The sequence below is a fragment of the Kryptolebias marmoratus genome, linkage group LG10, assembly GCF_001649575.2.
Source record: "Kryptolebias marmoratus isolate JLee-2015 linkage group LG10, ASM164957v2, whole genome shotgun sequence".
In the NCBI taxonomy this organism is placed as follows: domain Eukaryota; kingdom Metazoa; phylum Chordata; class Actinopteri; order Cyprinodontiformes; family Rivulidae; genus Kryptolebias; species Kryptolebias marmoratus.
Genome location: NC_051439.1, coordinates 22978591 through 22998884, shown reverse-complemented (window position 1 = coordinate 22998884; position 20294 = coordinate 22978591). Strand labels below are relative to the sequence as shown.

The 20294-nt window shown below is 47.4% G+C and overlaps 3 protein-coding genes across 26 annotated transcripts in view; 1 reads left to right on the top strand and 2 right to left on the bottom strand.

Annotated features, from left to right (window-relative positions):
- Positions 1 to 3696: 3696 nt before the first annotated feature.
- trmt61a (tRNA methyltransferase 61A) lies at positions 3697 to 14062 on the bottom strand. 2 transcript variants are annotated; one of them, XM_037978010.1, is made up of 4 exons: positions 13924 to 14062; positions 11384 to 11730; positions 6581 to 6847; positions 3697 to 4229 (listed from the first exon to the last, which is right to left on the bottom strand). In XM_037978010.1, exons 2-4 carry the CDS (start codon positions 11712 to 11714, stop codon positions 3946 to 3948), a joined length of 882 nt encoding a protein of 293 aa, XP_037833938.1. In that variant the 5' UTR covers positions 11715 to 11730; positions 13924 to 14062; the 3' UTR covers positions 3697 to 3945. The 2 variants fall into 2 exon arrangements, with proteins under 2 accessions (XP_037833938.1, XP_017263320.1); XM_017407831.3 differs by lacking the exon at positions 13924 to 14062 and adding an exon at positions 13276 to 13414.
- On the top strand, positions 12164 to 16468 carry ckba (creatine kinase, brain a). 3 transcript variants are annotated; one of them, XM_037978008.1, is made up of 8 exons: positions 12164 to 12201; positions 14585 to 14772; positions 14847 to 15001; positions 15101 to 15233; positions 15494 to 15665; positions 15737 to 15860; positions 15931 to 16120; positions 16196 to 16468. In XM_037978008.1, exons 1-8 carry the CDS (start codon positions 12179 to 12181, stop codon positions 16372 to 16374), a joined length of 1164 nt encoding a protein of 387 aa, XP_037833936.1. In that variant the 5' UTR covers positions 12164 to 12178; the 3' UTR covers positions 16375 to 16468. The 3 variants fall into 3 exon arrangements, with proteins under 3 accessions (XP_037833936.1, XP_024859841.1, XP_017263319.1); XM_017407830.3 differs by lacking the exons at positions 12164 to 12201; positions 14585 to 14772 and adding exons at positions 13729 to 13883; positions 14011 to 14212; XM_025004073.2 differs by lacking the exons at positions 12164 to 12201; positions 14585 to 14772 and adding exons at positions 13728 to 13883; positions 14011 to 14212 and having other exon boundaries at positions 14847 to 15233.
- A 644-nt stretch (positions 16469 to 17112) lies between these two features.
- Positions 17113 to 20294, bottom strand: part of mark3a (MAP/microtubule affinity-regulating kinase 3a) — a 29690-nt gene continuing 26508 nt past the window's right edge. For 8 of the 21 annotated variants that reach the window (XM_037977989.1, XM_037977993.1, XM_037978002.1 and 5 more), the window contains 2 exons: positions 18980 to 19024; positions 17113 to 17895 (listed from right to left, as the gene is read on the bottom strand). In XM_037977989.1, coding sequence (XP_037833917.1) covers positions 17550 to 17895; positions 18980 to 19024 — 391 coding nt within the window. In that variant the 3' untranslated portion in view covers positions 17113 to 17549. Of the gene's footprint in view, positions 17896 to 18979; positions 19025 to 20294 lie in introns of those variants that run through there. The other 13 variants (XM_037977990.1, XM_017407742.3, XM_025004054.2 and 10 more) reach the window with 6 other exon arrangements.

The window sequence follows — 20294 nt, the reverse complement described above, 5'->3', positions numbered from 1 at the left end:
GTTGGACCAGGTGTTGGACCAGATGTTGGACCAGGTGTTGGACCAGATGTTGGACCAGATGTTGGACCAGATGTTGGACCAGGTGTTGGACCAGGTGTTGGACCAGATGTTGGACCAGGTGTTGGACCAGATGTTGGACCTCAGTCTGAGGGACGCTAACGGTGACTTCCTGACAAAGTTTGACTTCATATTTCCCACCGAGAGTTCGTCAGAAACGACAGACCTCAGCTGCCAACTTCTCTCAAACAGTCTGAGACGCGTCTTGTGTCTGGAAGCCATTTTTAATTCTGTCCAAACTGTCCCTTCAGTGATTCCAGGGGACGAGCTGGTTTCTTCTCGTGACGCTCAGTGAGACACTTTTATTAAAAAATATCAGATATCTTTGTTTCCATCAGGTCACGCCCAACTGCAGGCGATGGTTACATGATCGCCCGTCTCCTGACAGCCTGAAGCTCGGGGACAGACGGTTTCTGCCGTGGAGGACAGGAAGCTGCGCTCTCGGGGTGAAGAGGCTCAGTCTGAGCTGCAGAGGGCAGCCAACCATCACTGCTGCGCTCACAGCTTCACTCTGATTGGACACAATGAGAGCCTGGCTGTCCACAGGGAAACCAGGGAGGAAGTTCAGGTTCCTTGTCTGAAAACAAGAAAACCTCAGAGAACTTCAGACTGAAGGAGGAAGAAAAACAAATATTTGATCCTCTAGAACCCGGAGAGAATTCAGGCTCCTACAGATTACAGCCAACCAGGTAACCAACCAGGTAACCAGCCAGTTAACCAACCAACCAGTTAACCGACCAGATAACCAGCCAACCAGGTAACCAACCAACCGACCAATCAGACCCCCCCCCACACACACACACACAGTTGAGCACGGAGGTGGGAACATTATAGTTTGGGGCAGTTTTTCTGCTGAAGCTCTCAGGCCGACAGACGGAGCTGTGAGCCGTAGAACCTTCGTTCTTCAGCCAGGACACTGAAGACGGATCGTGGACGGGTCTTCCAGAAGGACAATGTCCCAAAACGTCCCACCGGGAAGTCCTAGAGTCTCCAGTCCCACAGAAACAGTTTTTAATAAGAATAAAGGCTCCTCCCACTGTTTCTACCAAGTCAAACACGTTTTCCAGAGAAATCAGTTATAAATGCAGTCGATGGCAAGAAAAGGCTTTTATTTTGAAGGGCAGGGACAAGTGTTTTTTCTCTGAAACGTGTGAGAAATATTTATTCTCCTCTCCTGGAAACGATTCAGAACAAAATGTCTGCAGAGATTTTATCAGAGGGGCAAGGACCGAGACAAAGACTCAGCTGACAGCCTGGAGACGTCAGAGACACGCAGGACAGGCTGATAACACACACACACACACACACAGCTGGAGGTGTGGACGTTTCCTGTTTCACTTCACAGATTAGGGAGGGGACGTCCAGTTGGAGACAAAGTTTTTATAAAAGATAAAATATAAACGACTTTAAAAACAGCAAAGACAGGATCTGTTGGACAGAAGTCATCTGTCCCCTTAGATGGACGGGGACTGGTTCTGCTGTCCAAGAACGACCCGGGAACCACCGAGACTCACAACTGCTGTGACCCGGATTCTGCAGGAACAACAGCGTCCCTGTCCTCCAGTGTCCCAGTCTACCAATGTCCCTGTCCATCTGTTTCTATGGGAGGATTTTTTGTAAATAAAGGTAAATATTTTAAAAAGTATAAAAGTTACAGAAACCAGAAGTCAGAGCAGCCTTCAGCTGAAACAGCTAAAGTAGCACATAGTCGTATTTTGGCTGCAGAAACAAGAAATTATCCGAAGTTTAATCACTGAAACCTGCAGTTCCCTGAAGGAATGCATATCACCCGCCATATTTAAGCCATAACTTTATCCGCCTGCAGTTCCTTCCTGTCTGTAACGATTTAATTTAATTTAATAAAAAGGTCATCAGTTCACGTCAGGTTCTGATCCGTGGAAACTTTCTGATGAAGAGCGACGCCTGAACGCCTGAACCGAAGATTCTGATGAATATTTGATTCAGTAATCAGATCCGAGCCGGCAGGACGGAAACTTTTGTCCCTGGTTGTGAGAAAGCGGGTCACAGATGATCGGGTGAACAAACTGCCTCTGAGCCGTAAAAACGATCCGCTGAAGTAAAACACAAACAGCTGCAGGTCAGAAACTCTGCTGAAGATCCGTTCCAGGTCCTCTGAGTCACCCTGCAGATCCTGGTCCTGATCCTTCAGGTCCTGAGGGGTCTCTCATGATCAGGGAGGGGTCAGAAGAAGACCTTCATGAAGGAGGACCACAGGGAACAGAGACTGGAGCCGGGCCTTGGCTCCTGGGGAAGGACCGCCCAGGTGAAGTGAGACAGGTGTCAGGAGAGGACAGGGTCCTAATCGAAGACTCTGGACCCGACTTGTTGGAGCTGGGCTGGACTCTGTCCTCCTGAAGAGCCAGCAGGTGGGTGGAGATGCCAGCAGGCCTCCAGCTGAGCGCCTCAGAGGTTTCTGCTCATCAACTAAAGAGATAATCCGGCTTTTTTAGAGTCTCTGGATGGTGTCCTGGAAGGGGGACCACCTGAAGAGTTGTGACTGGGAGGAGCAGCCCCCCTGATCTGTGGTTGGACCTCTGTCCTCAGCTGGTACCAGGCAGCCCTGGACCAAAGGGTGATGATGGGATCATCAGACCTGAGGTCCACCAACGTGGAGATCAGAACCTGTGAACCCAACACAGGAGGGACCTTCAGGGACGGAGATCTTTGAGTCCCTCCTAAAGGAGAGTTTAAGGACCTTCCAGGACTCAGGCCTGGAGGTTTTATGTAACGGCTGTGAAAGGACTGATGAAACCAACGAGACCTTCTTCCCTCGGGTCATCGAACATGTTGCTAACGTCAGATAATGCCCTGAGAGCTGATTGGTTCCTTCAGCTCAGACCCTGACCCTCCACAGACTCTCTGCTCGCTTCTAAAACCTGCAGATCCTGATGTTTCTGACCGAGACGCTCGTTTAAGAGCTTTATCTTTCTCAGCCTCTAATCTGATCAGGGCTAATTTCCCCGTCTTCCTCCGGGTCTCCTCCGAGTCTCCTCCAGTCTCCCCGGGATTAACGAGTCAGGACGGCCAAACAAACTTTACAAACACAGAAAGGAATCGGTTCTTAGTGTGATTTAATAAAAGAAATACGACAAACTCAGATCCAAAAGAATCTCTGCATCACTGGTGACGTCATCCATCAGATTTATTTTTGCTTTTTGAAACAAACGTGACCCGAGGAGGCGGGGCCGACCCGAGGATCCAGTCGCGTGCCGGCTCGGCCCGTGCAGCTCTGTGAGGTTTCAGGAGTGAATGTTTGTCGGGTTTCAGCTCAGGAGTTCAGAAAACAAGCTGATTAAGAAGCTCAGAGCTGCTATTCCCGGCCTCAGGTGGGCGGATTAGACCTCCGGTTCTGGTCTGCGGAGGTGAGCCGCTCCTCAGGTTCCTCAGGTTCCTCAGGTTCCTCCGGCTCCGAAAACCCAACAAAAAACATTTAATGTTTCATTCTTCTGTGACTTCAGGTCACTTTGTGAGAGCTGGAACAAACGCAGGAACGTTACTGAAGGTTCCTCAGAGTTCCCTGATGGAAGGAAAGGTTCCCTGTCAGAAAACCTCACCTGTTGAAGCGGAGCTAATTTCTCGCCTGTTAAAAGATTCAAATGATCAAAGACGGAGAAATGATCCTGATTTGGGTGGATTATTTTATTAACAAACTCAGACTTCAGCCGTCAAACAACTAAAAGATTTATTTCCTTTTCTTCTTTCCTCGAACATCAAAGTGTTCCCGGTGTCGGGCACTAAAGTTATTTCTGTTTATAAAATAAAAAGTTGAACTGTTTGTCTGGTTTCCTCCTGCTTGATGCAAGCAGCAGACCGGTACCAGGAAACTGAAGCTCGGTTCTGTCTGACCCAGAACAACCCGCTCCACCTTCAGGTTCTGGGTTTGGTAGCGAAGCTCAGGTATCCCGTGTGACCCGGCATTTCTCTGGGCGGCGTGGTCGTCTTTATGGAGACGGAGGCGGGGCTTGGAACGGCCTCCTCACCGGCGCCCGGCTCAGGTCCGAAGTCGGGCAGGGGCAGGGAGACGGTCCGGACGTCGTGGACCCGCAGCAGAACCTCCACGGTGCTGATCTCCTGGAAGCCGTGGTCCGCCAGCGCCTCGCACGTCCTCTGGACCTGCTCGATGCACGGCGAGAAGGAGCAGAGCCGGCCTCCTGCAGGAGACGCACACACAGAGACCGCCATGAGGAATGCATGTCGCCCGCCACCCCGGAGCTTCAAACCTGCCTGACCCAGGTTTACCCACTCAGCTACTGTCGACTGGCTGTGGCGGCCATCTTGAAGCAGTTTGTGATGACTTTCTTAGAGTTTCAGTAAGACTCAGACAGAAAAAACATGATCGCCCTCCTTGTTTCCTTGTTAAAGCTCCTGAGATACGTTTGGAGCTGGGTTCAGACTCCGCCTCCTCGGCCCGTAGCTTCGCCTCCTGCTGCAGACAGGAGCTGTGATTATTTATCTTCAGCTCTTAACCTGAACCCCTGAAGTTCTGACTTCAAGATCGACGAGGTTTCTGTCTGTTAGCAAAATATCTCAGGACCCAAAGGAAACGACGGAGTTCCTCGGCTGAAGCAACATTTTCTCCTTTCTCAGAGGACAAATCCGTCCACCTGGTGGAGCACAGAGGACAAATCCGTCCACCTGGTGGAACTCAGAGAGAAGAAAGTCGGAAACATAAACTTTATCATAACTGTGCTTCTGCTCACGTCTGTGAACTTTGACCCCAGGAGCCGATCATAAAAAGTCCTTTTTTTTTTTATTTCCAATCATCGTCCACAACATTAACCCTTCAGCTTCCTGCAGAACCTCGTGGGTCTTTAATGTTTCTGACGGAGACGTGACTTCCTGGATAAAATCAGGTGAAATCTGCAGAGTCTGATAACCATCATCAGACCGCAGCCGTTCCTCAAACAAGCAGAACTTCACCGTCTCCTGGTAACCGGGTCGAGCAGCCAGGCGCCGCCGGGTTGATCATTACACCAGAGTCCTCGACTCTTCAACGCCCGGCTTATAAAACATTACAGTCATAAGACCGAGGATCAGGGTTCCTGTCAGAGTCCTGGGCTGCAGCCAGAACATCAGGAAAATTACAGAACAGAGGAGACGTGTTCCCTGAGAGAAGCTCAGAAATAAAGTTCCTGTTCGTAGATGTAATCATGAAACGTTCAGCTCCATCATTCTGAGTTATTCACCGAACATTTAACGTTCAGCTCCTTCAGCTTTAAAAGGTGCCAGTGTTTACATTCTGTCAAAGAGTAAACTTTACCCAGTACACGGTTTGGTAAATAAAAGCTACAAACACAAGCTTCATTGTGCCGCTCTGCCCATGAAGCAGCTTCTTGTCCTGATCTTAGTCGACTTTTACGTCTTTCAGGGCTGAAGCGTTTCTGAGACGGAGATAAACTGGACACACTCGGCAGCCAGAAGAAAATGAAAGTTTTCCACGTGGAGCCACAATCAGCAGCTTTCTGCTGGCAGCAATACCCAGTATGGTCATGAGATGGCCTCTGCAGCGTGTGTGTGTGTGTGTGTGTGTGTGTGTGTGTGTGTGAAGGCCAACAGCTCATGAAAGGAATATGTAGCCATGGCACCATAAAAGGGAGTTGGTGGTGAGGAGGGGGAGGAGCAGGGTGAATTCTTCAGTGAACTGGGTCTCAGTGTTTAGAACCGGGCTTCGTCTCTGCAGGGAATCTGGGACAGAATCCAACAAACGATCCGTTTATTCCGCTTTTCCCACATTTAACCGAGGAAAAATCAAACATGGAGTCTGAAACACAGAAACTAACGCCTCGTTTCTACAGCTGGAGGAGAAACGATGTTTCAGTCAGCTGATCATCCAACCAACATCCATCCATCCATCCAACCAACATCCAACCAACATCCATCCATCCAACATCCATCCGTCCATCCATCCATCCATCCTCTCCTCCTTTTTGACCCAGACTTCAGTTCTTTGTGAAACATTAACATCCAAACCTAAAAGCAGCTGATCCGTACGCCACCCTGACCGCCTGCCCGGGCACGCCGTAGATCCCGGTTACCTCAGAGACGCCGACACGCTGTCGACCCCCCTCAGTTTATTTAGTTCTCCTGTAACTATGGACTGGCATGAGGACGGTTGTGGAGCAGAGAAACCAAACTGGGGGGTGGAGGATAAATTTAACCCGCGCTCAGTCACGGTCACGTTCCTGCAGCCGGGCGAGTCACAGAAACATCCCCGTCAGGTGACTGTCTGCAGCCACACGTGGACCGAGTGTTCCTAAATAACACAAGGACAATACAAAGACCACTTCTGTGGGGGACGTGTCCAACAATGCTCTGAGCTCTGCTGACCACTTTAAACAATCACAAGGAAGTCTGACACTTTGTGTCATGGCCCAAGACTTTTGCACAGCTTCTTCCTTCTCCCTGTCTTGTTGTGACCTTGATGTGAAGCCGTACTGATCCGGCTCGGAGCGCAGACCTGTGAGGACCAACCTAAACGGGTCCTGGACTCGGTCCACCTCACCGTGCTTCTTCAGAGCAGCCATGGCGTGTCCCACCGCCTCCCAGGGGCTGGGGATGTCCAGGAAGACGGCGTCCGCCACCCCCTTCACGCCGAACCCGTCCTTGCACACGTCCTGGTTCCGGACGGTGACCAGATGATCCACTCGGTGCTCCCTGAACTCCTCGGCCACCTTCTGAGCCCGCTGCTCGTGGAACTCCACGGTGTGCAGGTGGCCGGTGGGGGCCACGGTGCGCAGGATGGCGTGGGACAGGGAGCCGCTGCCGGTACCTGGAACACAGAACAATCAATCACAGAACGATGGTCTGATTGGTCGGGACTGAGGTTAGATGAAAGTTAACTGTTTAAGGTTTAGAGACGAAGATAACTGATTTGTCTGAACGCAGATTCAAATATCAGGTGATCAGATTCAGACACGTCGAGGTGTCTCAGAAAGGACAGAAGACCTTCCTGTAAGGTTCCTGGTGGTCACATGACGGTCATGTGATTCACAGACTACAGAGGGTCAGAACCAGCAGATCCCATCCTCCACCCGTACTCTTCCTCCTCTTCCTCCTGACATTACGTCAGCGGCTCCTTTGTTAGGACGGCCACAAAGAGGGCAGTGTTCATCCGACAGCCGAACGCTGACAGAAACCTCCGATGAGCCGCTGCTGACAACCAGCAGGAAAGAAAGAAATGTTTACGGTGTCTTCACGGTGAAGAACTTCTTCCTGTTTAACTGAACTAAAAGCCCTGAGTAACTGAACTTTAGAAGAGTAAAAAACATTTGTGATTAAAGCAGCATTTCTTTAGTCCGAGGTTCCAAAAACCCTCTTCAGATCAGGATTCATCTGCAGGCCCGAGGAAACATCTGATGGAGACTAAAACACCAGAATCCTGGAGAGAAGTTCCACTAAAGAACTCGAGCAGAACCTGAGCAGAACCGGTTCTGTAGGTTTCTGTTTAAATCAAAACATCTTATCTGAAGATATTGTTACAGAATCCTGAACAGGATGCACTTCCTCAGGAGGACACGTGTGACAATCCCCCACCGTCCTGACCAGGAAGTTAGAGCACTTCCTGTTACGGCAGGAAGACGCTCCCACGTCTGCTGGGACTTCCAGATCCATTACATGTAGAACCAGGACCAGAAGCCCCAAGAGGCCCAGGACCAGAAGCCCCTGGAGGACCAGGACCAGAAGCCCCAAGAGGCCCAGGACCAGAAGCCCCTGGAGGACCAGGACCAGAAGCCCCTGGAGGACCAGGACCAGAAGCCTCTGGAGGACCAGGACCAGAAGCCCCTGGAGGACCAGGACCAGAAGCCTCTGGAGGACCAGGACCAGAAGCCCCAGGAGGACCAGGACCAGAAGCTCCAGGACAGTTTTTAAGGAAGGAAAAACTTGTTGATTCTTACCTCGCTGCTGTTTACAGCTAGTTAGTTTTTCTTAGTTATCTGAGGCTTAAAGAAGTGAGTTTGGACTTCAGTATCGAGGATTCAGCCTCAGTGAGCAGACTCTGGTTCCAAAAATACAACATGGCTCGGGTTTCTTTAAGGAATGCATGTTGAACGCTGCAGTTTGAAACCTCGTGCCGTACTGCGAGATCTTGCAGCTCAGAGAGTTTGAGGATGACTCTCAGCTACTACCACACCATGACTGAGCTGCAGACAAACAGAGACAGGAGTAAAACAACGAAGTCAGGAGGGTGACAGAAATCTTGAATCTGTTCGTCACTGAAAGCATCGAAACAAGAACACGGACCGGTCCGTTTGAGCTGCAGAACCAGACGAGTTGGAGCCATTTTGAGCAGCGGGAACATGTGACCAACAGCTGCTTGGAAATGTTTAACAGTGGAAAGAAAAAGGAAGTGAAAATCATGACTAATTGTCTCCTTCACAACAAGAACTGAGTCTGTCCAGCAGCTGTCCTCTGACTCACAGCTGGGACCAAAACAAACCCAGGTTCCAGAACCATGGTTCTGACCCAACAGAGCCTTCAGGGTTCCTCTCATGTCTCCATGTGTTCAGGTTGTTTTATTTGTTTCATTCCCTCCACCAGGGAGGCCATGTCTGCAGGATTAGTTAAAAACTAATAAACTTTTATACTTTTCTAAATATTTAAACTTTATTTACAAACATTTCCCCCATAGAAACACATGGAGATCCCTTCAGTTCGTTTTAATAACGTTGTTCTCTAAAATCTGCTTCAGCTGCTGTCTGTTCCTGGTTTCCTAAGCTACTTTAGCTCTTAGCTAGCCTTTTGCTCGGAGTAGTTTGGGGTTTTATAGGTTGATGATGTAAAAATTAACTGTTTTAAAGCTTTTTGTTTTTATAAATTAACCCATCAGAAGTGAGAAGTCCAACCCCTCCTGTAGAGGTGCTGCAGACTCCTCCTGGGTTTGTTTCTGGACCAGCACCGGTCTCAAAGTTTCCCTCTGGTTTTATTTTCAGGACCAATTGTTCGTCTGTCGGCTGCCTGCGAGTTTCACCTCCTCCGTGTGAAGCTGATAAAAAGACTAATAATTAACAGTGGGAAGCTCAGCGCCACCAAGGTGACCATTAGAACCGGGTCGGCGTGACTACGTGACAACATCTGTGTCTGTAAGAAGCTCCGCCCTCCACAGAACCTCGGGCCGATCAGCGCCGACATAACGAGACAAACGAGGCGCCGATCGGCACCTGGGTGAGACGTGAAGACACCCAGGGGTGGGTCGTCTCACCAGCATGGTGAAATATAACCACTGGGTCAGTTTTCTGATACATTTAGATGTAAGTCATGGCTGTGTGTAGAGTCTGTGCTCCACAGATCAGGGGATTTAAGCCCCGCCTACTCCCAATCATGGTGTCACATGACTTTACTTTTAAGCATGAAATGACTAATCACAGCTAAATATTAGAGAACTGAATGTTTGGACAAACAGCAGCAAGAGAAGATCTGCAGGAATCAGCGAGGCTGACAGAATTATCTGAGGCGTGATTTGTTGTTTCACACAGAGGGGGCGGGACTAAAACCTGAACCCTTCCTGTTTCAGCTTCAACTTCAGGGTTCCCGTCAGACGTCTAAGTTTTATTCACGGGCGACGCAGCGCTAAGACTCTGTACAACACATTAGCGCCCGTGGAAAGAGACAGACTGAGACAGACGGAGACAGAGACAGATGGAGACAGATGGAGACACTGCGTCCTGCTGTCTTAAAACAACTCCAATCACAGATCATTAGAAGCTAATTTTATAAACTTATCACATTATTTACATGAACTCTGCTTGTTCGAAGCACAAGCAGCAGCAGCAGCTAGCTGTAGCATATTCTATGCCACCTGCGGTCACTTCCTGCAGGAGTTTGATGAGATTTCTGCCAAAACAACCAATTAATGTAAAACTGTCAGCAGTTTAAAGGTTGAAACTGTTCACATGAACCGCTGTGAGGCTTTACAGCCACCCACTTCAGTCTTAGTTGTGTTCAGACTAGCTGTTAGCTCATCAGTCCTGTCAAACTCCACACTGATGTCATTTAAAGAGCCATCTACAACAGGTAAGATGTTGTTTATATTTATACCACAGAATGTCTCTTTAATGTCCCTTTCTACAAAGTTTTCTTTAACTCTCGGGGTGATCAGAGTTCGGACGGCGCCGCTGCAGACCCAAACGGTCATTCATTTACAGTCTGCACCACGTCACCATCAGCAGGAAACATGATGGAGAACTGAACCCCACACACACACACACACACACACACACCTCGCTGCTCTGAATGAGACGAAACACTCCCACACACTCGGCTGGGTGTAATTAAACGAATGGAAGTGAAGCTGACAGAGCAGTGAATTAATCTGGAGTCTGAATGATCCTGAAACCCATCAGAGGAAGTTTTATGACCCTCAGGTGCAAACAGGGATAAATTATTGAGGCACAGGAGCCAAATTAAGACTAAAGAATCCGTCAAAGAAAAGGCTTCTGTTGCAAAATTAACAGAATAAACTGAACAGTCAGATTTTTGTTAAGTAAAGATCATGTTTTTGTTGTAGAGACCAGAAATAACTGACTGAAAACAGAAAATTAAATGATTGTTTTGTCTTTAAAGGAAGGTCAGACGTGTCGGGATCATTCTTTGTTTCCTGTACTTTGATTCCTTGTTTCATATATCCACCTGTCCTCAGTCAGCCTGCCACACCCACCTCACCTGTTCTCCTCTACCTGTTGGCCTCAGCTGTTAACCTTCCAGCCACCCTCAGCTCTTTATATTCAGCCTCTGGTCATTTCCTCATTAAACTTTCATTAAATAAATATTTAGGTTTCGCCTTAAACTCTCCATGTCAGCCTGCAGTCTGGGTCCTAATCCATCTACAAACCTGTCAAGATGATTTAAATCTCCTTTAAAAACATACTTTTACTGCCTTCACAATGACTGTACTTGTTTGTTTTATTGTGCAGCACTTTGATCGACCTTGTTGCTGTTTTAAATGCTTTATAGATAAAGTGGTAAGGAAATAACTGAGGTGAATATTTTACCTCTACCAGTGACCCGTCAGCCTGGGTGGAGGCGTGCCTCTCATACAGTAATAACACGCTTTAAGCTTTCAGAGTGTAATTTACCAGCACAGCGTAATCTGCCATCTTACCTACAATAACAGGCTTGAACTGTAAATGCTGCTGACTCCTGCAGGTTTGATTTCTGAAACGTCCAGTTTCAGATGTGCTTTCATGCGTCTGCTGCTGAGAACGGCACAACTGAGCACACCGTACAGCTGCTAACAGACCCAAAGACACTGCCTGATTACATGATTGCCCACCTGTCATGGCGTCAGTAACATCGCAGCATCTCTCACCTGACTCACAGACGACCGATCCGGGCTTCAGCTCCAGCATCATGGTGATGATGGAGATGTCTGTGGTGTAGAGAATCTGGGTGCGGTGGGGCAGGGACACGGTCCAAAGTTCTGGCGTGGGGTGCATCACCTGCACCCACCCGCCTTTGCTGCAAGTGACCTTTGACCCGTAGCGCTGGCCGATGAGGTCCGAGGAATGGCGGATGGCTCCGTAGCGCGTCTGCGTCTGGGCGCCGTGCTGCACTTTGACGGGCATCACGGAGTTGTGACCGAGGTAAACAATGACGACATCCCCGTCTTGGATAAGATCCGAATATTCCACAAAACTCATGGCAGGCCCGGTCTCTCTGCAGGAAAATAAGACCGGAGTTCACCTCTGCTCACAGTAAAAATATATTCAGAAATATTGATCACAGTCCACACAGTGGTTCAGACTGCTGGAACAACAAAACTCACTTATAAGAACAAATAATAATATAATAGTTTTTGTTTTGATATTTTCGGCTTTTGCTCTGATTTCAGTTTCAGCTTCTTCAGCAGTGATTCGGAGCTCAGTATTCCCTGTCAATGACTTTTAGAAGTTTGTGAGTTTTTTTTTATTCCAGGCGTTGTTTGTTTTAAAAGTGATTTATAAATAAAGTTTTTACGTTTGAATCCCACAAGCGTCCGCGTTGCCATGGTAACACTTAGACGTTTTTTCCCAAAAACTAAAATTCTTAACTGCACACTAAGAGCTGAGATTTATCCAACTGAAGAGACAAAAAGCAGAAGAAAGGAAAAAAAGGAGATAGGAAAATGTCTGAAAACATTGAGGAGCTGTAAGTGAGATTATTTTTTATCTTTATTTCTCAGGAAAAAAAAAAAAAACTGGATTAAAAAATAAGATTGTTGCCAAGAGTTTCTGTTTAACGTTGAATTGTTTTAAGTTCAATTACTGGAAGTTATTTTATCACCTTTAGTTCAGTAAATCTGTTATTATTGTAACTGAAAGGAAACTCGACGAAACAAAAAGATGGTGGATCTAATTTCAGTAACTAACAGTCAGGTAACCGTTGGATTGGTTAGTTAGCCGTTAGCTGCCTGAAGCTAACACAGACAGGCAATTTTTGAGTAAATTTATTTTTTTTTCCTTCGTCTAACCCGAAACCTACACAGGGGTCACAGTGCAAAAAGTGTGCAGACATAAGTTGTGTCTACATTTAAAAAAATAAAATTGTTTGGAATTTTAAGCTTATGTTGACGTTAGCTTAGCAAGCCTCTGCTGCCGTTGGCTAACGGCCGTTTAGAACCCTAAAAACCGTTAAAGACTTTGGAACATCTATCTCTTTAAGTTGCTTTCCTCAACTGCTCAGATAAAGTTTTTAAACATGAAAATAGTCTTTATTAAAATTTTCGTGTTTTAATGTTAGAGGTAGTTAAATATATGCTGACGTTAGCTTGGCCAGTTTCTGCTACTGTTGGTTAGCAATCATTTGAGAATGACAGAAACCGTTAAAAACTTGGAACCGCTTTCTCTTTAAGTTGTTGTCTTCACCTGCCCAGGTAAAGTGTGTAAGCACGAGCTGTTTTTGTGAAAACGTCTGAGTTTGAGAATGTGAGCTTGTTAAACATAAGCTAGAGTTAGCTTAGCATATGCTAACGCTATCTTAACTTGTTTCTGTTGCTGCTGGCTAACATTCGTTTGGAACAAGAACCGTTAAAACATTTGGACAAAGTATCTCCTTGGGCTGATTTTCCTCACCTGCTCAGGTAAAGTCGGTAAACATGAACTGTGTTTAAATAAAACAACTTTTCTGTTTGAGCTAGTTATTGTATGCTAATGTTAGCAGAGCTAGTTTCTGTTATTAACGTCCCTTTAGTGCCTGAAGAACCGTTAGAAACGTTGGACCCACCTTCTGTCGGTTGTAAAACAATGAGAATGAAAACAGTCTCGTTAAATGGTAAAGAACAGCGCCTGTGGGGAGAAAGAGACAGCTACCCTCAATCATTCAGCCAACATGTGGGTTGTTTTCGGCGGAAGTGGAGTCAGACAGACCGGAAGTTGGAGCGAATCAGCCAACCCACGGTACCGAGCTCCGAACAGACAAAAACCCTGCTGCTTTTTAAAGCTTAACTTCCCATAAACTAAACATAGATGTTAACAAACACTGTTTAAGTTTTAAAATGACAAAAATAAATACTAATTATAATTTTCCGTAAGAAGCAACACTTTTAAAATTTTACTCGAAAAGATAAAATACTCCAGAAAAGTTAATGACTTTATTCTAACGAATTTCCGATGTGAGGTTTTTATGGGCAGCTGGTTAATGTAAGCTGCAGAGAGGCAGAGGCAGTCTGAGCCCGATGTCCAATTAAATGAATGGACCACAAATACCGACCAATAAGAGCCGAGATGTTCGGCTATAAACCCTGATGAGAAGCTGAGAGCTGCTCTTCCTCAGCTCACACCGAGAACGGCTGCTCCTCTGAACAAACTCTCATAGCTGACCGGAAACCTCAGGTAGGACTCGTTTCATTTCATTTTGGTCCATTTTATTCACCTTTCGATGACTGGGCGGAGCAGACGGACTGTTCACCTGGTCCAGTCAGGGAGGTTCTGACCGTGTCTCTCCTCACCGTCCGTCCAGGAAACAGTCATGCCTTTCGGTAACACGCACAACCTGGTGAAGCTGAAGTTTTCCTCGGAGCAGGAATTTCCGGACCTCAGTAAACACAACAATCATATGGCCAAGGTGCTGACCCCTGACCTGTACGAGCGGCTGAGGAGCAAAGAGACTCCTAACGGATTTACTCTGGATGATGTCATTCAGACTGGGGTTGATAACCCAGGTAAATAAACTTAAACTTGAAATATTACACGTTTTTAAACTCTGCTCTGCAGCGGTTCTCTCTGAGAGAATCTGGTTCTTTTTGCACCGTGACCTCAGGAGTAGGAACATGGGGCAGGATTTCCCGACATGGGGAACCGATTCTTAGAACTTCCCTCCTCCTCCAAGCGGGCCTCTTTTTCAGAGCATTATTGCATAACCTTCCAGCAGATGCTTTAGATTAACTGTTACATAAGTCCTGGAAAGCAGCTGCTTATAATCCCTAACTGCTTCCAGGTTCAGATGTTGTTTTTTTCCTGCTGGAGACTCCTTAAAGTCTCCTGAACTGTTTAACCCTTCAACATGACGGGCAGCTCATCCTCACCCTGTTTAGCTCTGAGAAAATGGCCAAGCTGACGGTGAAGAGGCTGTCAGCTGAGGAGGAGTACCCAGACCTCAGTCAGTGCAACAACCACATGGCCAAGGTTTTAACCCTGAGTATGTACCAGGAGCTGAGGAGGAGGGCCACACCCAACGGCTTCACCATAGATGATGTCATTCAGACAGGGGTTGATAATCCTGGTACAGTAACAGAACCCGTCCTGAGACCTGTGAGGATTGTCGACTCTGTGTGACCCTGTTGACCCTGTGTTCAGGTCACCCCTTCATCATGACTGTGGGCGCCGTCGCAGGAGACGAGGAGACCTTCGAGGTCTTTAAAGAGCTGCTGGACATTGTGATCCAGGACCGACACGGAGGCTACAAACCCACAGACAAGCACAAGACGGACCTGAACGCTGACAACCTGAAGGTACCCCCCCCCCCACACACACACACACACACACACACACACCCCAGGACCCAGACTGGACCTGTGCCACATCTGTACTCAGCCTCATGTCTGTTTCAGGGTGGAGACGACCTCGACCCCAACTATGTTCTGAGCTCCCGAGTCCGAACGGGTCGCAGCATCCGTGGTTTCTGTCTGCCCCCCCACTGCAGCCGAGGAGAGCGGCGGGCTGTGGAGAAGCTCTCGATTGAAGGTAAAGTCCTCCTGGGTTCTGATGGGTTCTCTGAGTCAGCCCGCCTTAGTGATGAGTGCCCCCTGGTGGTTCCATCAGGCAGATACAGGCTAACAGGAAACTTCAGGTTAAATCCTAAAGAGAAGCAGATTTCTACAGTTTAAAAGCTGAAACAGAACTTTAAAATAAACTGGACTCATGTCGACTTCAGTGATGGACTTTCAGGGCTTTTCTCAGCGCAGCTGAACTGTGACTTATTTATGTTTGCTTTGTCCCCCGAGCTCTGGACGCTCTGACTGGAGACCTGAAGGGGAAATACTACGCCCTAAAGAACATGACGGAGGCCGAGCAGCAGCAGCTCATCGACGACCACTTCCTGTTTGACAAGCCGGTGTCTCCTCTGCTGCTGGCCTCGGGGATGGCCCGGGACTGGCCCGATGCCAGGGGAATCTGGTAAGATGCCATCATTTGTCCCGTCTTCGATGGTTTTTCCACTGACGAGTCTGAAGTAACGTTTCCTTCAGGCACAACGACAACAAGACGTTCCTGGTGTGGGTGAATGAGGAGGACCACCTGCGGGTCATCTCCATGCAGAAAGGAGGGAACATGAAGGAGGTGTTCACCCGGTTCTGTACCGGGCTCACCAAGGTGTGTGGGGGGGGACCTCCTGATGATGTCAGAAACGAGGGGCTGATGTAAGACATGAATGTGTGTTCAGATCGAGAGCCTGTTCAAAGAGCGGGGCCGTGACTTCATGTGGAACGACCACCTGGGATACATCCTCACCTGTCCGTCCAACCTGGGGACCGGCCTGCGCGCGGGCGTGCACGTGAAGCTGCCCAACATGAGCAAGCACGCCAAGTTTGAGGAGATTCTCAAGAGACTGAGGCTCCAGAAACGTGGAACCGGTGAGCAGAGCTTCGTTCTTCCATCTTTGTTCTTCCTGGGGTCAGAGACTCAGACCCGAGAGTTTCTCTCATCAGGTGGCGTCGACACGGCGGCTGTGGGCGGAGTCTTTGACATCTCCAATGCTGACAGACTGGGCTTCTCTGAGGTGGAGCTGGTGCAGATGGTGGTGGATGGAGTCAAACTGCTGGTGGAGATGGAGAAGAAGCTGGAGAAGGGTCAGCCCATCGACGACCTGATGCCTGCCCAGAAGTAACCGCCCCCCCGGACCGGACCCCCCACTCCGTCTTTAGATGTATTTAAACTGAAACGTTCTTGTGAGGTGAAGAAATAAAAAGTTCATGTTGAAACTGGTCCTGATCATTTCTCTGAAGGTTAAACATCTGCCCCCCCCTCCAGATGTTTACATACAGACACAACTTAATCCTTCCTCCCCGTCTGACATGAACTCAGATTAAAACTTTTCTGTTTCCATCTTTAACCCGTCTGACTCGGGTCACATGTTTCAGGTTTCCTTCCACAAACTTCCAGCAGTTTGGACTTTTGTCCCGTTCGTCTTTTCAGCTCTGAGCCTGAGATCAGATCTGTCCCTCTGCTGGGGGACGCTGTCCACCTGAAGACCTGTTAGTGTCCCAGCTTTAACTTCCTGAAGTCCACCGGTCCTCCTGCAGCAGAACCCGTCCGTAGACGACGCTCACACCAGAACAGAACAGTCTCCCTCAAAGACGAGGTGTGGAGGTTGATTCTCTTCCTGGTGTCTTTAGATTTTCCCATGATGCAACACAAAGAGTGAGGTCTGCCTTTAACTCTAATGTTAACCAATCAAAAGCTTCCAAAGTCATGACATCATCATCATCATCATCCAGGCTTTAATACTAACTTCTGGTTTCTGTTATCATTTGTTAAATAAGTCGTTCCCACACTGACCCAGAGCTGAAACATGTGGTACTCCTGAAGTATAAAGTAAAGTACACTGTAATGATCAGACTGAGCATTAAAGTCGACAGATACTTTAATGGGACATGAGTGACCTTTGAACCATGTGGGCATTTACAGACTCTCCATCATTTCTACTTTTAACAAAATACAAAAAAAAAGCAGTGAAGCCATTTTTTCAAAGTAAGATACATTATTTACACAGAAAAACAGAAAGCTACGTCATTTTTTTTTTCTTGTCCAGAAAAGAACCAAAGAGGTGAAATAAATAAGAGCAGAAATGCTTTTCGTGTCCACATTCACAGCGTAACTCCTCTGCTCGGGTTTCTGTCAGACTCAGATTAGTAATTATTGCCAAAAGCTTTTATCTACATTAGAACATTCAATACAGACTCTGGATTTAGTTTAAAAAAAGGACATTTGGAGACTGCTACTCAGATGATTGTACAGCTTAAATACCTCTCCGTAGATTTAGTTTTATACACATGGGGTTCTTCATAGTTTTAACTCGTTGGCGATTTTGGAAGCAATGTTTTTGAAAGCGATGGACGATCCGGATATCCGTTTGAAGCGGACGCCGTTGAGCGAGAGACGGGGCAGTTTGCAAACCTCCATCTCCCACTGGACCAGGTTTTCAGCCCGCCCGTCTCCGTGGACGCAGAGCAGCAGGAAGCTCTCCTGCTGCTCGTAGTCGCAGCTGTTGGCGTCCAGGACCTTACGGATCTCCCGCATGATGTCGCCGGGCTCCATGGAGGAGGTGGTTCTCATACTCCAAGTGAATCGGAGGGAGCGGGGTTTACCGTCTTTACCTTCCCCTTTTTGATCCCCAGGTACATGGCGACTGTCGGCAGAAGAAACACAGGGTTCTGATTGGAAGGAATCACCTTTTAGGCCCCGTCCACACTACTCCGGACAGATTGTTAGCAAAATATCTCTTGAAAGTCACATAAAAAGGGCTGCAGCTCAGTCAGTTTTACAGACATGGAGGTCAAATTTGGCGTGGCAGCAGCTACGACGGTGATGTGCATTCATTCATTCACAACCGTGAGCTGAAACTGCATCAGAGAACCATCTTCCTTCTGTGCTGAGCGCCGTCGCCACCTGCTGGCAGAGCGTGGGCACTACAGCCTTTCTGAGAACTAAAACTTTATAAAGTTTAAAGTAGTGCAGACGGAACCATAATATAAGACTTCAGCTGTTAATTAATCCTAAAAAACAAAGAAAACATCTAAAACTGACAAAATTTAGTGAAAGTCCTCAGATTTATTTCAATCTTTCTGTTCATCTTTGGCATTTTTATGTCATAAAAGTGTTATTTATCTTTCAACTATTTAAAATCATTTTATTTTTCCATTAAATTTCATTTTCAAAGATCATTTTACTACATTTTGTCGTCGGCTTCAAACTGAGCCTCAGTTTCTTTTAAAGGAAAAGGAAATTTATTTGAAAAACCCAGAATATCATCGACTCCTGTGGTTGCTTTTGTTTTGCCTTTAAACTCAGATTTATTGTTTTTATTTTTCTGACATGTTGCGGTTTATTTAACTCTGTTTGTCTTTGTTTTATGATCTGAAGCGGTTTACAAACAAACAAACAGGATAAATGTGGAAAACTAACTGCCTCGCAGATTTTATTTCATCCTGATGCAGTTTGTGTCTCCGTGAGGCGTTCAGGTGTCAAGTCGTTTTCACTTTTTGAATTCATTAATATTTTATTATTAATCTCTAAAACAGTTCTGGGTTTTTCACAGATGAAAAGCAGCTTCTTATATTCAGCGTTTTCAGGGCGTGCACAGAAACAAACATGCCATGCTAACAGAGCCATGCAGCAAAAATCAGCCCAAGCTTCAGCTGCTCCCATCGGCTGCAAACAAAGCAAAAAAACTACATTCTGGTAGATTCGGGGGGGGGGACAGGTAAGCTCACCTTGAGCCCTCAGGTCTCCCGTTTCTCTCAAACTCGGTGGAGACTCTGAGGAGACGACCGGAGGGAAGAGAGAACAAACAAACAAACATTGGGTTTTGTGCTCGACAGAAATCATCTCAGATCAACTCCAGTGAAGAACAAAAAGAGGAAGTGATGAAGATGGTAACGACAGCGTGAGCCACCACCGAGAGAAGCAGAGGCCGGAGGTTCGATCCCCAACAGAAACAAAGTGGAGCAGCCGCTCTCCGCCTCCGCTCAGCCACCAGAGCAGTAAACATCTTACCTGCTGCAGGAAACGGGACTGATGAGCTCAGGGCTAGTCTGAACACTTTAAACCACAACACACTTGTTCCAGATTAGGAAGTGCTACAGGCAGCTGCTACTGTTGACGAGCGAGTCTCTAAAAGGTCTCGAAACGTTTGTTTGTTTCTCAGATCCGTCAGGCGAGTTTGACCAGGTCTGAAGTGTTCCTGAGACAAAATGGCGGCGGGAGAAATGTGATTAAACTGAAGACTAAAGTAAAATAAATTAAGACTAGCCATCAGCTCATCAGATCTACTGCAGGTAAGATATTAACTGCTCCTAACCTTTCCACAGAACGCCACCTCAGAATGACCAGAATATCCCTTTAGTCCGTTACAGATCCGTGAAACGTGGGTTTGATTTATTCACATATTTACAGAAAGTTAAACTTGTTTCCTGTTTTTAACGTGTCCTGATAAAACGATTAACAGAAGCTGAAAACAACGAGTTCATGACGCCGCTGCCACCTTCAGGCTGAGACACGGCGTCCTCCCGGGCGTCTCAAACTCCAGCTGACGCAATCAGAAAAAGTGGGCGGAGTCATCATCGACCTGCCATCGAACTCTGGGACGTCAGCGAGGACTCAACAACCATCATGGGGATCTTTAAATGTTGGTTTTAGGGATTTTATTGGTCATAAAGGCTTCATGCTGACTTCCTGTTCGGTTTAATGTTTGTTCTGGTTGTTTTAAAGCTGATTGGACCCGCTGTGGTCCCTGTCCATCAGAGGACAGCCTGTCTCCTGTCTGATGGTCCCTGAACCGTTTCACTCTGTGTCCATCAGAGGACGGCCTGTCTCCTGTCCTCTGATGGTCCCTGAACCGCATCACTGTGTATCCATCAGAGGACGGCCTGTCTCCTGTCCTCTGATGGTCCCTGAACCGCATCACTGTGTGTCCATCAGAGGACGGCCTGTCTCCTGTCTGATGGTCCCTGAACCGTTTCACTCTGTGTCCATCAGAGGACGGCCTGTCTCCTGTCCTCTGATGGTCCCTGAACCGCATCACTGTGT

Bases quoted from the DNA above. Each gene is read 5' to 3' on its own strand.
- trmt61a (XM_037978010.1), bottom strand. From the start codon at position 11,714: ATGAGTTTTGTGGAATATTCGGATCTTATCCAAGACGGGGATGTCGTC. The intron at 6,848-11,383 runs GTGAGAGATGCT...TCTGTGTTCCAG, and splicing joins ATCGGTCGTCTGTGAGTCAG to GTACCGGCAGCGGCTCCCTG. The intron at 4,230-6,580 runs GTGAGGTGGACC...CGTCTCCTGCAG, and splicing joins GGCTGCTCTGAAGAAGCACG to GAGGCCGGCTCTGCTCCTTC.
- ckba (XM_025004073.2), top strand. From the start codon at position 14,020: ATGCCTTTCGGTAACACGCACAACCTGGTGAAGCTGAAGTTTTCCTCG. The intron at 15,234-15,493 runs GTAAAGTCCTCC...TTGTCCCCCGAG, and splicing joins GGAGAAGCTCTCGATTGAAG to CTCTGGACGCTCTGACTGGA. The intron at 15,666-15,736 runs GTAAGATGCCAT...CGTTTCCTTCAG, and splicing joins CCCGATGCCAGGGGAATCTG to GCACAACGACAACAAGACGT.